This window comes from Anopheles nili, chromosome X (assembly GCF_943737925.1).
Source record: "Anopheles nili chromosome X, idAnoNiliSN_F5_01, whole genome shotgun sequence".
Lineage (NCBI taxonomy): Eukaryota > Metazoa > Arthropoda > Insecta > Diptera > Culicidae > Anopheles > Anopheles nili.
This window is the reverse complement of record NC_071293.1, coordinates 5643929-5657654: the sequence shown is the minus strand read 5'-3', so window position 1 is coordinate 5657654 and position 13726 is coordinate 5643929. Positions and strand designations below refer to the sequence as shown.

The window sequence follows — 13726 nt, the reverse complement described above, 5'->3', positions numbered from 1 at the left end:
ATGTCCAAGATGTTCTGTTCTACACGCGCACTCACACACACCAATTTTGTGTACGCACGCCACTTTATAACGCCGTGATGGCTGTTTTTGCAAATTTGGCTGTTTTTTATTCTTTTGATTTGTTCACTGAACTATTTGCGTGTGCTAATCGCAGTATCGAATTGTTATGAGAATTACTAAGAAGGTTTTCGAGAATTATTTGTCTCACTGCTGGTAAAAAAATCCGGTAAAAACAAAAATTTTGCCTCCCCACGCCCCATGTTTTGGATTGGACCCTGAAAATTGGAGAATAGGATTAATGTATAAGCAAATGGGTTAGCTCAAATGTGTCTTGTTTACATGGTAAAGTTAAGTGCTGTCGAACAAAATTCATCGCAACATCTTGCGTGCAAGCGTTTTGTATAGGAAAATCCACAGAATGCAACGATTCAAGCGTTTCTTGTTCATACGTCATAGCCACGGTTACACGGGTTCTAATTCTGCACGTTCTACGATTGTGATGATCGCCTCATGATCGCCTGTTACTTGCGAATAAATCGTCCGTTTTTGTAGCCAAAATCCACCGACGTCATTTTTTTCACTTAGCAGCGCATTCCACGAGGTCTTGATTTTGTGAATGAGGTGCCACGCGGATGGCGTGAGCGAAAAGCGTCGGACGGTTGGAGCCTAGTTCCATTTGATGTTTTGTTTTGCAGATGTTTTGTTAATCCAAATATATATATATAAATATATATATATATATATATATATATATATATATATATATATATATATATATATATATATATATATATATATATATATATATATATATATATATATATATATATATATATATATATATATATATATATATATATATATATATATATATATATATATATATATATATATATATATATATATATATATATATATATATATATATATATATATATATATATATATATATATATATATATATATATATATATATATATATATAAATCAATAGCAATCAATTATACATAAAGCATACGTCCTCCTTTTTTTCAATATACTATTAAGAATAATATCTGAATTTACCTACTTCAACCAGCTAATACCAAAAATTGCGTTGAATAACGGATTTGGAAAGTTGCTAAAACTCTCGTCTATCATATTAATATTGAGAAAAGGACTACAGTGCACGTAGAATCTTTTGAGAACCTAAATAAAAGTGATGTTAGTCCCATTTTGAGATAGAAGGCGTTGATGTCACCTCCAGCTATGCAAGGAAACGCATACACTTTCGCGTACATGTGTGTAGCAAAAACGAATTTAAATGTAAACCGACTTACCTGCAATTTCCACTCCATTCACATAGTTATAATTTCTTTCAACCGAACGATCCCAAACAACCATCAGTAGTATATTTTTTATAGATATTTTATTTAAAATTCCTGCATCTAGTTCACGTTAAATTTCACCCTAGTCTACCGCATCTGCCGCCAACGCGACATGCCTCCTAACCGCGTCTCGATATTACTATGTGTGTGTCTGTGGTGGGGGAAATCGTAGCGCGTGTTAGAGCTGTGAGGTTCAACCCACCGTTCCACGTTCCGCCCTGCAAGCCCTCCCCACCTTTTGCTCCCCCTTATGGGAAGGAAAAACAAAACTTTCCTCCATATTATCGTACAATATCATAAGTAATGTTCGGCTGCTGCACAGTCCACTAGCGCGCCCTTTGCCAGCGCCTTATTAAGCCCGCTATTCGTGTTGCGTGGGTTTTTTTTTCTTTTGCAGAAACAATGCTGCTGCACATGCACCACCCCCTCTCCCCTCTCTCCCTCCTCCGCCCCCTACCGGCTGCTCGAGCGTCACGCCACACCTTCCCGACACCACACCCTCGGTCTGAGAGCTCGGTTGCTTTGCAGCAAGGATAATACAGGCAAAGCGGCCCCCTGCTCCAGCCGACGTTAACTATTGAGTATATATCGTAGGGGCTCGTTTAAGGAGTATTTTGGGCGCATCCTTGTGGCATCATTTCGCTAGCCTGTGAGTTGTGCTTATTGCGTGCTGGGGTGCGCGGTGGGTGGGTGGGTTTCGTGGGGGTTTTTCCACCCGTAGCAGGAACCGGAAGGGGGCGAGTGTGTGTGTGTGTGTATGTGTGCCAGAGGTCACAGCAGTAGTTGAAATGTCCTGTCCTTGGCGTACGCAGCAAGAAAAAAAAAACGGACGCTGACTTTTGCAGCACCACGTATGGGTGTGGAGCAAAAGAAGAAAAACTACTAACAATGAGTGTTGTGTTTGTTAAGAGATTATGACAAATTCAAAATTCTACACTTACGGCTAGTTTAAAATAATAAAATTGTGTGTATGTGTATCCTTTGTTGTAATAATTATTAAGCTACAGCCGAAGCGATACGAAGGAGTACAAAAATAATAATAGTAATAAAAAAAACAATCGGCTTGGGCTAATGTTAAAAAAAAAGTATGTATATATATAAACCGCTGAGCTGTCGCCACCCCGCGACAAGGCGGAGGGTCCACCCAGCGAGTCCATCGAACCGATCGATTTTCCGCGCGGGAAATGTATTCGCGAATCGATTCTCTAAAGGCTCCTCGCCAGCTAACAAGGTGCGCCCGGCTCCAGTAGAGAGCGGGTTCATGTGTGTTTGTGTATATTTGCCTTATCAAACAAAAAAAGAGCATCTACAAATTAATTAATCTAGTGATTAAAAAAAAAGGAAGGAAGGAATACACAGATCTCAGGCGCGACGTGCCGGGTCCTGGATCCGGGTTTCAGGATTCGAAAGGAAGAAAGGGCATGCTTGCACGAGCATGTTGTCCACGTGCGCGCGTAAAATAACACAAATTAAATCGCGGATCCTTTCTGCGGTGCCACGAGAAAGGGGGTTTTGTGTGAACACCCAGCAGGCACCCAGCGATTGTGGAGAGTATCGGAGCGTACACAAACAATTAACAAACAGTATGTACAATTGGAACCCCGCGGTTCCGCGTCCACGGATGCGGTTTCCGTTGCATCCGGCCCTAGTGGCCGTTTGGGGGGGGTTCGTTAAAACGCATGCACCCTTGAAAAAAAATCCTCCCCCGTACTAGAACAGCCCGTGGAGAGAGGTTATGTTTAAGGGGCGTTTTTTTTGTCTGTCTCTTTAGCTAATATAAGGCCCCCCCCCCCCCTACATGCTTCGCCTTGCTCGTTTGTGTTCCGCAACGGGCGAAACATTACTTACACAACTAGCACGTTTGCTACACTACGCACTAAAAACAGAGATATTGGCAATTTCCTCGCTTCGTACAGGTTGGGTTGCTTTTCCTTTTTTCGCTATACACACGCACGCGCGCGCGTACCCTACCGTGGGGGGGAGTTTAAAACTTAAACGTAATGGATTAAGAGATTTAAAAAGAGAAAAAAAAATCAAGCAATTACTCGTTCTCTAGGCTGTGTGTCCGGCCTGTTCTAAAACCGGCGGAAGGATGCGTCTAAACGAATCTCGTCCTTAAGCGAGTGGTGCTCTGCTAGCAAAAACCCTCGGTTCGTTCGACCATCGCCGTTCACACGCGCCTCTAAACCTATAGCTTCATTCGGAGTGCAGTTGCGCCAGTTCAGATGTAGATCGCCTCCGAGCCCTTGTTGGCCTGGTGACCGGCCGCACTCGTCACGTACACGTTGTTCGCCGGTGACTGCACACCCTCGGACCAATCGGACGTCGAGTGTGGCGAGGAACTTGACCAGTGGCCGGGAGATTCCGGCGATGGCGTCGGGTAGCTGTCGAGCGTTTGCACCAGGTGTTGCGGTGTCACACCACCACTGTGCTGGCTCGGTGGTGTTAGATATTGGTAGAAGGACGATTGTTGCTGCTGCGCTTGCTGCGGTTGCTGCTGCTGCTGCTGCTGCTGTTGTTGCTGCTGCTGCTGTTGCTGCTGCTGTTGCTGCAACTGTTGCTGTTGCAGTTGATGGTGTGCCTGGTGTTGTTGCTGCTGCTGTTGCTGCTGCTGCTGTTGACTGTTCAGCTGCGCTTGCTGCTGAGCGACCATCGCCAACACCTGCTGCTGTTGCTGTTGGCTTAAAGGCGACAGATGTGCCGAGGCGACCGTCATCGCGGTGCTTGTCGTGCTGGTCGTGTTCTGTGAGGTCGATGCTTGAGATCCTTGACCTTCAGGGTGGTGGGTTGATGGGCGCAGCATAAAAAAAACACAGAAAACAAAGAAAAGAAACGTTAGTTACGCTCGCAAAAAGCAAAAACCCGAGTTGTAGATGCGATGGCTCACCCGTTGGACTGCAGAATCCAGCCAGCTCGAGACCGCTGGATCCGTTGACGAAGTTCATCTGCAGACCGGCCAGCATTGCACTGTTGGTGGGGGTGTTGTTGGTGCCATTACCACCAGCGCTACCGCTCAGCCCACCACCCAGCTGCTGCTGTTGGCCTCCACCATTGCAGCCGAGGTTGTTTCCACTCTGCTGCTGTTGCTGCTGCTGCTGCTGTTGTTGCTGCTGCTGCTGGAGGTTGGCGCTGGAGATCATCTGTATGTTGTGCTTCTGCTGCTGAGCGTGCCGCATCGCCTGGATGTGTGTCGGCGAGGTCGGCAGGCTGGGGCGCGTTTTGGCGGGCGAAGGAGAACCTGCAAAGGCGTTGTGATCAGGAGACACTGTACTCAGTACGCGCACGACCAGAACCAAGGAAGGTGGAGAACGTGGTGAGTGAACGTTACGAGTGAAAAACCGGAAGCGGAGGAGTTTTGAAGGATATGAAGGTTGCAAGGACAAGCATGCCTACCTATATAGCCTTGAGGTGAAAGCGCCATGTTGCTCTGAACCGAGTGAGGTGGCGATTGATTGGAGTAAGGCGGACTGAGACCACTTTCACCCATCGTATGCATCGCCGTGTGCATCAGATTCGCCTGTCCAAGCCCATTTCCGGCATTCGTTGTGAGTGATCCCACACCACCACCACCACCACCGGTTCCACCACCACCAGCGAGCGTGCGCTGCTGTCCCATGAGTAGATCCGAGAACTGGTTTCCACCACCACCGACGTTACTACCGAGCGAGTAGCCGTAGTTGTCCAGCTGGATGTTGTGCAGTGATTGCATCGATTGTGCGCTCTAAAACGAAAACGAGTGAGTCAAAAAATGGTCAGAAACGTCAGAATCGAAGTGTCCTTCGAGCGGGTAGCCTACCTTTATGCAGTCTTCATAGCTGGGTGGTTTCTTTGGCATCATGCCATTACCACCTCCAACACCGGTACCCCCACCGGTTCCCCCGTTCGGGCTGATCGCGTCCAGCTGGTGGACGGTCAGCGCGTTCGAGTAGAGACTAACCGAGTCGTACGGGCTGTTGAGATTGGCCAGCGGTGACTCCACCGAGCTGAGCTGATCATCCGCCAGTCCGAGATCGGTGAGCCCACCACCACCAGCCGCCGGTGGTTTCTTACCGGCCGCACTACCCGCACCCTTCTTGGCCACCGCCTTCCGGCGCATGCTGCCCGGTACGAGCTCACATCCGGCATCCTGCGGGCTGGTTGGGTTTTGACCCATTCCTAACCCACCCAAACTGCCCATGTTGGCGGCAACGGCTGCTGCTGCGGCTGCCGCTGCTGCCGCTTGTGCCGCTTGTGCTGCAGCTGCTTGAGCAGCGGCCGCCTGAGCTGCCACGGAGTTGGCGGAAGAACCGGAACCACCGTTCATCTTCTGCTGGCGTTGCTTTTTCTGTTTGCTTTGCTTCGCCGACGCGATGATCGTTGGGTGGGTGATGAGATGGGCGTGGGTTGGTGACATGATGCCACCCCCACCACCCCCACCACCACCGCCGCCGGCGGCACCACCGGCCGCACTGCCAGCGGCACCAGCGGGCAAAGTGGTGACCATCTGCGGTGAACGTGGCACGTGCTCATCGAGCAAACGGACGATATCATGATGGAGCCGCTCACTAGCGACATCTCGCGGCAACCGATCCATGTGGTCGGTGATGTCGCGGTTCGCGAAGTTATCGAGCAGCGCTTTGCACGCCTCAAACGAACCCTCGCGGGCCGCCAGAAACAGTGGCGTTTCGTCCTTATCGTCCTGCGCGTCCCGGTTCGCACCGTGCGTGAGCAGAATGTTGACCGCGTCCACGTTGTTAACGGCGGACGCCCAGTGGAGTGCGGTTTTGCCACTGTTATCCGCCGCATTAATGTCCGCATCGGCGGTGATGAGGTCCTCCACCATACCCTCGATGGCGAGCCGCGCGGCCAGGATGAGCGGAGTCGTGCCGTCGTGCATGCGCGCGTTTAGATTCGTCGCACGATTGCGCAGTAAAATCTGGAACACTCCCATCGCGTCCGCGGCGACGGCCGCGTGTAACGGCGTGCGTCCGGTGTTATCCTGGCTGTTTGCTTCCGCGCCCGCATCGAGCAAGCGCTTGGCGGCGTCCGCACGTGCGTACCGAGCCGCGAGATGTAGCGACGTTTCGCCGGTTTTGTCCATCGTCGCGTTTAACTCAGCACCCTGCGCGACGAGCTCGGAGATGATTTGAGCCGCCGAGTCATCCGTCGAGTCGATGTCTTCGCCGGAATCCAATCCACCGCCGCGTACGGCCGCCACCATGAGTGGGGTCATACCGCACGGACCTCGCACGTCCACATCCCGCACATCCCCATCATGGTGTGTCGGTGGTGTCATCATCGCCGGATGATCCCGAATGTCTGCCGCTTCAAAGTGCTGCTGAGCCCAAACGCGAGGTTCCGTCTCCTCGTAGTCCGTGATCGCGGTATGATCACTCGCGTACCCCTGGTCGATCGCACGCATCCGCTTCCTGGCCGTGGGCATCTCCGACTCATCGTCGCTGTTGCACCACTGCGGTGCGTGGCCCATCATTCCCGTCACGTGCCCACCACCACCACCGGCACTACCATGCGCACCGATCGCGACCATATCCACCATCGAGGGGTTCTTGTTGAGATTGCGCATCTCCTGACCATCCGGACGTCGCCTCGACGGTCGCCGGACGTTCGTGTTGGCGGTGAAGAAACCCTCCGGGAACCAGGTGATACCGTGGGCACGCTTTCGGTTCACCACCAGCACGGCACAAAACACCAGCCCAATCAGCCCGAAGAACCCAAACAGCACGTAGTTCACGTTGGTCGCACCCGGCAACCCATCATCGTCCGGATTGACGCCCTTCACCTGGTAGATCGGGAACTGCTTCGAGAGTGAGTGTTTGGAGGCGGTGGCGGCCAAAAATTCGGCCGCCTCATTCGCACTCCCAAAGCACTCCGCACCGCTCATACCGATGCACTTCCGGTTGTCAAGCTCCAGGTACACCTGGATGCCGACCTGGCGCGTCTCGGTGTACACGACGTGATGCTTCCGCCCAAACTCGCTATCCGTGAGGCCCTGCAGCGCGGTACCACCTTTCCACGGGAAGATCATCTCACTTCCGGTGGCGCTCTTCTTGATCCGCACCGTCGTCCGCAGCTGGTGGCCAAGATCGCGCAGAAACTGGATCGCATTCGCGCGGAACGTGTCCGCGTCCATGAGCAGTATGATGGAGATGGCACCCTCCGCTAGCTGCGCCGGTTCCTTCTGATTCTCGCAGTCCAACCCATCCCAGTTGCATTCCGCGTTGTTGCACCCGTAATCGCAGAACCCGTTCGCGTAGTGCTTCTGGCAGTACGCGTCGTAGATCGGGTTGCACGGTTGCAGTGCCTTCTCGCAGTCGCGCCCATCAAACAGGCAGGCCGCGTTGTTGCACTCCTCGTTGCAGAACCTATCCTGGAACACCTCCCAGCAGTTGATGCTCGCGGTGCAGTTCATCCACGGGTTGATCCCAAGCGAGCAATCGTTGCCATCGAAATCGCACGCGTACGTGTTGCATTCCTCATCGCACCGGTGGTTGCCCTGCTTCTCTCGGCAGCCTTTCTTCACGCACTGCGCCCGCTGGTACTCGAGATCGATCGCGTAGATGTTCGGGAGGGCGGCACCACCGTGCTTGTGGGGACGCTGCTGTTGCTGCTGGGTCGTATCGTACCAACCGTGGTAGTGCGGATCGTACGTACCACACGTCCGGCCGCTCCATTTCGGTGGGCAGAGACACTCGAAGTCACCGAGCTTGTTCTGGCAGGGTGCACCTTTCTCGCACGGACCGGACGCACACTCGTCGAGGATGTCCAGCTCGCAGTTGACGCCGCTCGTACCGAGCGGGCAATCGCACCGATACCCACCATCATCCGCGATCTGGCAGAGCCCGTTCACGCACGGGTTCGAGTCACAATCGTGCCCACTGAACTCGCAGTTCTTGCCGTAGTACCCATCAGCGCACACGCAGTGATGGCCCGACTGGCGCGTCGAACACTGGCCACCATTCAGGCACGGGCTGTTGGCGCAAAAGTCCACCTTCACCTCGCAATGGCGCCCCATGTGCCCGGGCTTGCAGTTGCAGTGGTAATCGTTCACAAGCTGCACGCAATCGAGCGTGCCTGGGTTGGAGCAAGGATTCGAGAGACACTCGTTGATGTCACCCTCACACCGGGCACCAACGAACCCGGGTGGACATCGGCACTCAAAACCGCCCACCTTATCCACGCAGCTTCCATTATTGTGGCACGCTCCCGGCGTACAATCGTCCGTGTTGATCTCGCACAGCACACCAATCGTCCCAGGCGGGCAGGAGCATTTGTACCCGTTCACGAGATCATGACAGATGCCACCATTCCGGCAGGGGTTCGGTTTACACTCGTCGATGTTGAGCTCACAATTTTGCCCCTGAAACCCGGTCCGGCACTGGCACCGGTACGAACCGAGCAGGTTCTTGCATGTCCCACCATTCCGGCACGGTTGCGATTCACACTCGTTGATCTCGGCGTGACAGTACGAACCGGTGTATCCTCGCGCGCACCTACACCGGTGCGAGTTGCCAAAGTCCTCGCACGTCCCGTTGTGGCAGAGCGTGCGCACATCCACACCCTTCCGGGTGGCGGCATCCTTGCAGGACACCATCTCGACATCACACAGCTTCCCGGTCCAGCCGGCGGCGCACGCGCACTGGTACGTGTTGTCCTGCTGCGCGCAGGTCGCACCATTCTCGCACGGATTCTGCGCACACCAGTCGACGAAATCGAGACACTGCTTGCCGGTGTACCCGTACGAACAGTGGCAGGTGTAGTCGCTCTCGTAATCGTGGCAGGTCGCCCCATTCCGGCACGGTTGCGAGTCGCACTTGTTGATGCGATACTGGCAGTTCGAGCCGGTGTAGCCGGTCTCGCAGGAGCAGTTGTACGCGTTGATCCCGTCCACGCACGTGCCACCGTTCATGCACGAGCTTTCCGTGCAGTCCTCGTCGTTCGTCTGGCAGTTGATGCCGCTGAACCCGAGCGGGCAGGTGCAGGTGTACGAGTTCACGTACTGGTTGCAGGTCGCCCCATTCTGGCACGGCATCGAGAGACATTCGTTGACGTCCACCTCGCAGTGTTTGCCCTCGAAGCCGTCCACGCACAGGCAGGTGTAGTCACCGATCCCATCCAGGCAGGTTCCACCGTTCTGGCACGGGAAGGACGCACAATCGTCGGTGTTGATCGTGCAATCGCGCCCTTCGTAGCCTTTCGCGCAGATGCAGTGGTACGAGCCGTTCGTATTCCGGCACGTTGCTCCATGCCGGCAGGGTGACGAAAGCGCACACTCGTTGATGTCCTCATCGCACAGCCGCCCGGTGTAGCCGAGTGTGCAGGAGCACGCAAAATCCAGATAGTTGGGGCTTGGTGAACACTTTGCCCCATTCCGGCACCGGTTTGGTTGGCAGGGATCCATCTTTGACTCGCAATCGCGCCCGGTGAATGGACCGCGGCAGACGCACTTGTACCCGTTCACGAGATCGATGCAAGAGCCACCATTGCGGCAGGGATTCGCCACACAATCGTCGATGTTCACCTCACAGTTGCGGCCGGTGTAGCCCGGCATACACTGGCAGGCGTACGCGTTCAGCCCATCCCGGCAGATGCCACCGTGTTGGCACGGGTTGGAGCCACACTCGTCGATGTCGATCTCACACCGTCGTCCACCGTATCCTGGCGGGCAGTGGCAGATAAACTGGTTCACGCCATCCTCACACCGACCACCATTGATGCACGGGTTTGAGGCGCATTCGTCCACATCGCTGAGACACCGGGCGTCGAAGTACCCGCGGGGACACTCGCACCGGAATCCATTCACGAGATCCATACAAACGCCACCGTTCGCGCAAGGATCCGACGCACACTCGTTGATGTTCGTCTCGCAGTGGAAACCGGTGTAGCCGGGCACACACTGGCAGGTGTACCGGTTGATGCCATCGATACACTTCGCACCATTCCGGCACGGGTTGCTGTGGCATTCGTTGACGTTCACCTCACAGTTTGGGCCGGACGTTCCGGGTTGGCAGCGGCAGATATAACCCCCAACGAGGTCCTCGCAGTGTCCCCCGAACAGGCACGGGTTGGATTCGCATTCGTTGATCTGGATCTGGCATAGGTAACCCGTGTAGCCTTCGTGGCAGCGGCAGGTGAACGAGTTGTCGCCGTCGATGCAGTTACCCCGGTGGCAGGGGTTTGATTGGCAGTCGTTGATGTTCGTCTCGCAGGAGAGACCGGTGTAGCCTGGCTGACATTCGCAGGTGTAGCCCGCGATCGAATCGTGGCAGATGCCCCCGTTTCGGCATGGTTGTGACATACAGTCGTCGATGTTGATCTGGCACCGTAAGCCGGAGAAACCGATCGCGCATGTACATTTGAAGGAGTTCACCATGTCACGGCAGATGCCACCGTTTAGGCAAGGGTTTGTGGCGCATTCGTCGATGTCGATCTCGCACTGGGTGCCGGTGTAGCCTGGAAGCAGCGAGGGAAGAGAATGTTAGTTCATGCATCATAGTTGGAGGTTCCTGCTAGAGGTCTTCAAGAGAGAGCGAGCTGTTGGAGCTACATTTGAACGAATTCTGAGTACTCCAGGTACTCAAAGTCTAGCTTTCAAGTTCCTCCCGTATTCAAATGCGTCTCAGTCTCATCTGTTATTTGAGATGGAGTTGAGAGATCAACCTCAGGAAGTTCCCAAGAAACCCAACACATCCACACTGCGGCATTCGAAACAGGTGTTCTTTGGATTCTCGTGTGCTACATAGCTATCACATCGCATAGCCAGTGCCGTCCCGAATCTCCAAAAATCATGTTTTCCCTCATTTACAAAGCTCACTATTTACAAAGCTCTCCAAATTCCACCCCATCCAAAAACCCATCCGGCTAGATGTCCAATAAATTCACCTGGTCTGGTGAACTTCTGATTCGGATGCCACCCGAATACTTAGCCGCAACCGAAACAACTTCAAATTATGTTCCCCTGCCCATGTGGGAACACATCTCCGCCTCGTTCGAATTAGAGAAGCAGCACGCCACATTCCAACAGAAGAAGGAAGAGAGCGCAACGAAAAAAAAACACACACACCCAACCCAAATGGTATGGGAGCTGGAAGGATGGTACGGAATGCAACCCGATTCTTCCCGAAAGGCTCGCTCCCGCGACACGACGTCGGTATGTGCGTCATTTCCGAGCTGGCGTTCCTGAGCTCGCTCATTATCGGTCGGTCGATTGCGCTCCCACCCCAAGCAGTGCCCGGTTTTCCGTGTTCCCCCTTCCTGGCCGGTGTTGTGAGGCTCGAAATTGCCCTCGGAAACTGCACAAGTTACGTCGCGCGGGCTCCGCTGGTCGAAAACCGCAAAAGCTCATCTCCCACGAGAGAGCCACGAGAGAGGCGCAATTAAGCGTCAAACCAAAACGGTGGAACCCCCCCCCCCCCCCCGTGTGTCGGTGTGTGTTTGTGGAGATGCACAAGGCAGGGGAGTGTAGTGGGGTTGAGGAAACTCGTCCAGATCGAGGCATGGTGGCGTGCTTAATGGTACCGGAGCGCAAACACGTCGCGAATACGCAAGTAGTCGTTGTATGTGCACGCGGGCGTGTGTGTGTAAGGGACACAGGAATGCCCGAGGAAAACCAGACCGTGGGGGGGAGGGGGGGGGGGGAGTAGGAAAACTCCCGAGTCCCCGTTCCAGTGCATGGGAAAACTGGCCGGGAAGACGCATTTGCGCGGCATAAACCGCAACGCGAGACCACGCTCGTGTACGTGATTTGTATGTAAATTGCGTCCGACGGGTGGTTGGAAGGGTGAAGGAGAGGGGAGGGGGGAATCGAGCACAGAAAATGCAGGCCCCGGGTCCATTCGCTCGGGTTCCGCGTTGTGCGCGAGAATTCGTCAAACCGGCCTCCCAACCGAACCGTGTGACCGGTGAAGAGATAGCAAAGAGAGCAAAAGAAAAAAAAAAGACCCTGCCCACGGCGCGCAATATGGCGGGTAATGTACGGAAGGGTACTGGAAAAGCGCTAACTTGGAGCTCAGGAATAATGATCCGCCGTTGTTTTGTCGAGATCAACGTGCCCGCTGCTGCTGGCTCGAAGTTCGCGACTACGCGGATTTGATCGAAATCAGGTCAAACGACATTTATCCCAATTTCCCGCGCGCGGGATAGTTATCATTAATCATCAAACACCCGCGGGAGTCCCTGGGGAACTCCTCGAACAAGCGTGGGCGCTTGGTGACCCTTTTGGAACCGGTTCGATAGCCACCGCCCGGAGGAGATCCAGCCAAACTTAGCCAACTCGCGACACCTACCTGGCATGCAAACGCAACGGAAAGTGCCCGGATCGTCCAGACAGCTGCCCTGATTCTGGCACGGATGTGACTCGCACTCGTTGACGTTCGTTTCGCACCGCGGTCCGGTGAAACCCTGCGAACAGTTGCAGGCAAACGAACCGGGCGTGTTGACGCAGATGCCGTTATGCTCGCACGGTGATCCTGCAGAAGAGTCAGCGAAGAGTTAAAAGGTTAAAAAATTGTTAATTCGGTTAATTCGGAAGCGTTTGACACTTGGCTTGGCGCGGAAACCTTACCTTGATCGCACTCGTCGATGTCCTCCGAGCAGTCGATGCCCTTGTAACCGACGGCACACGAGCACGTGAACGAACCATTGATCGGGCTCGTGTCACAGATTGCGTCCGCGTGGCACGGATTTGAGGTGCAGGCGTCATCCAGATGGCAGAGCAGACCCGTTTTGCCGGGCGTACAGCGGCAGTAGAAGCTGCCGACACCGTCGATGCAGGTCGCACCGTTAAAGCACGCCGCGTCCACACAATCGTCGATGTTGTTGCTGCAATCCGGCCCGTTCCAGCCGTTCACGCAGATGCAGTTGTAGCTGCCGTGCGTGTTCGTGCAGGTCGCCCCATTCTGGCAGATTGACGGCCGGAGTGCGCACTCATCCACGTCGTTCTCGCAGAACTCACCGGTGAAGCTGGACGGGCAGCTGCAGTGGTACGCGTTGATACCGTCCACGCAGGTGCCACCGTTCTGGCACAGGTTGCCCGGGCAGTCGTCCGTGTTTTCCTCGCAGTTTTTACCCTGGAAGCCTGTCGGGGGAGAGGTGGTGCTTGATTAGAGAGGGTATGAAGTGCGAGGTAGGCGTCGAGCGCACGATCGACAGCAAAATCTAGCGAAAAAAGCACAAAAAAAACCGGCGCAAAAACGGAGAAATAAACGAAAGACTCTATGACGCGCGGTGGCAACAAGCGACGAACCCCACCTTCGGTCGATGGGTGAGATATTTTTTTTAATAATTTTTTTTTTGCATTTCTGCTTAAGACATTCACGCAAATGGAAGGCAAAAAGCGGCCAGCTCGATCAGGAACGCGCACA

The 13726-nt window shown here is 53.9% G+C and overlaps 1 protein-coding gene across 1 annotated transcript in view; it reads right to left on the bottom strand.

The window, feature by feature from the left end:
• Window positions 1–3517: 3517 nt before the first annotated feature.
• Window positions 3518–13726, bottom strand: part of LOC128729106 (neurogenic locus Notch protein) — a 62106-nt gene continuing 51897 nt past the window's right edge. Inside the window, exons 6-11 of the mRNA XM_053822756.1 lie at window positions 12928–13440; window positions 12650–12832; window positions 5164–10817; window positions 4761–5088; window positions 4255–4632; window positions 3518–4139 (exon numbers count right to left, since the gene is read on the bottom strand). Of these exons, the coding sequence (XP_053678731.1) occupies window positions 3589–4139; window positions 4255–4632; window positions 4761–5088; window positions 5164–10817; window positions 12650–12832; window positions 12928–13440 (7607 nt within the window). The 3' untranslated portion in view covers window positions 3518–3588. The remainder of the gene's footprint in view (window positions 4140–4254; window positions 4633–4760; window positions 5089–5163; window positions 10818–12649; window positions 12833–12927; window positions 13441–13726) is intronic.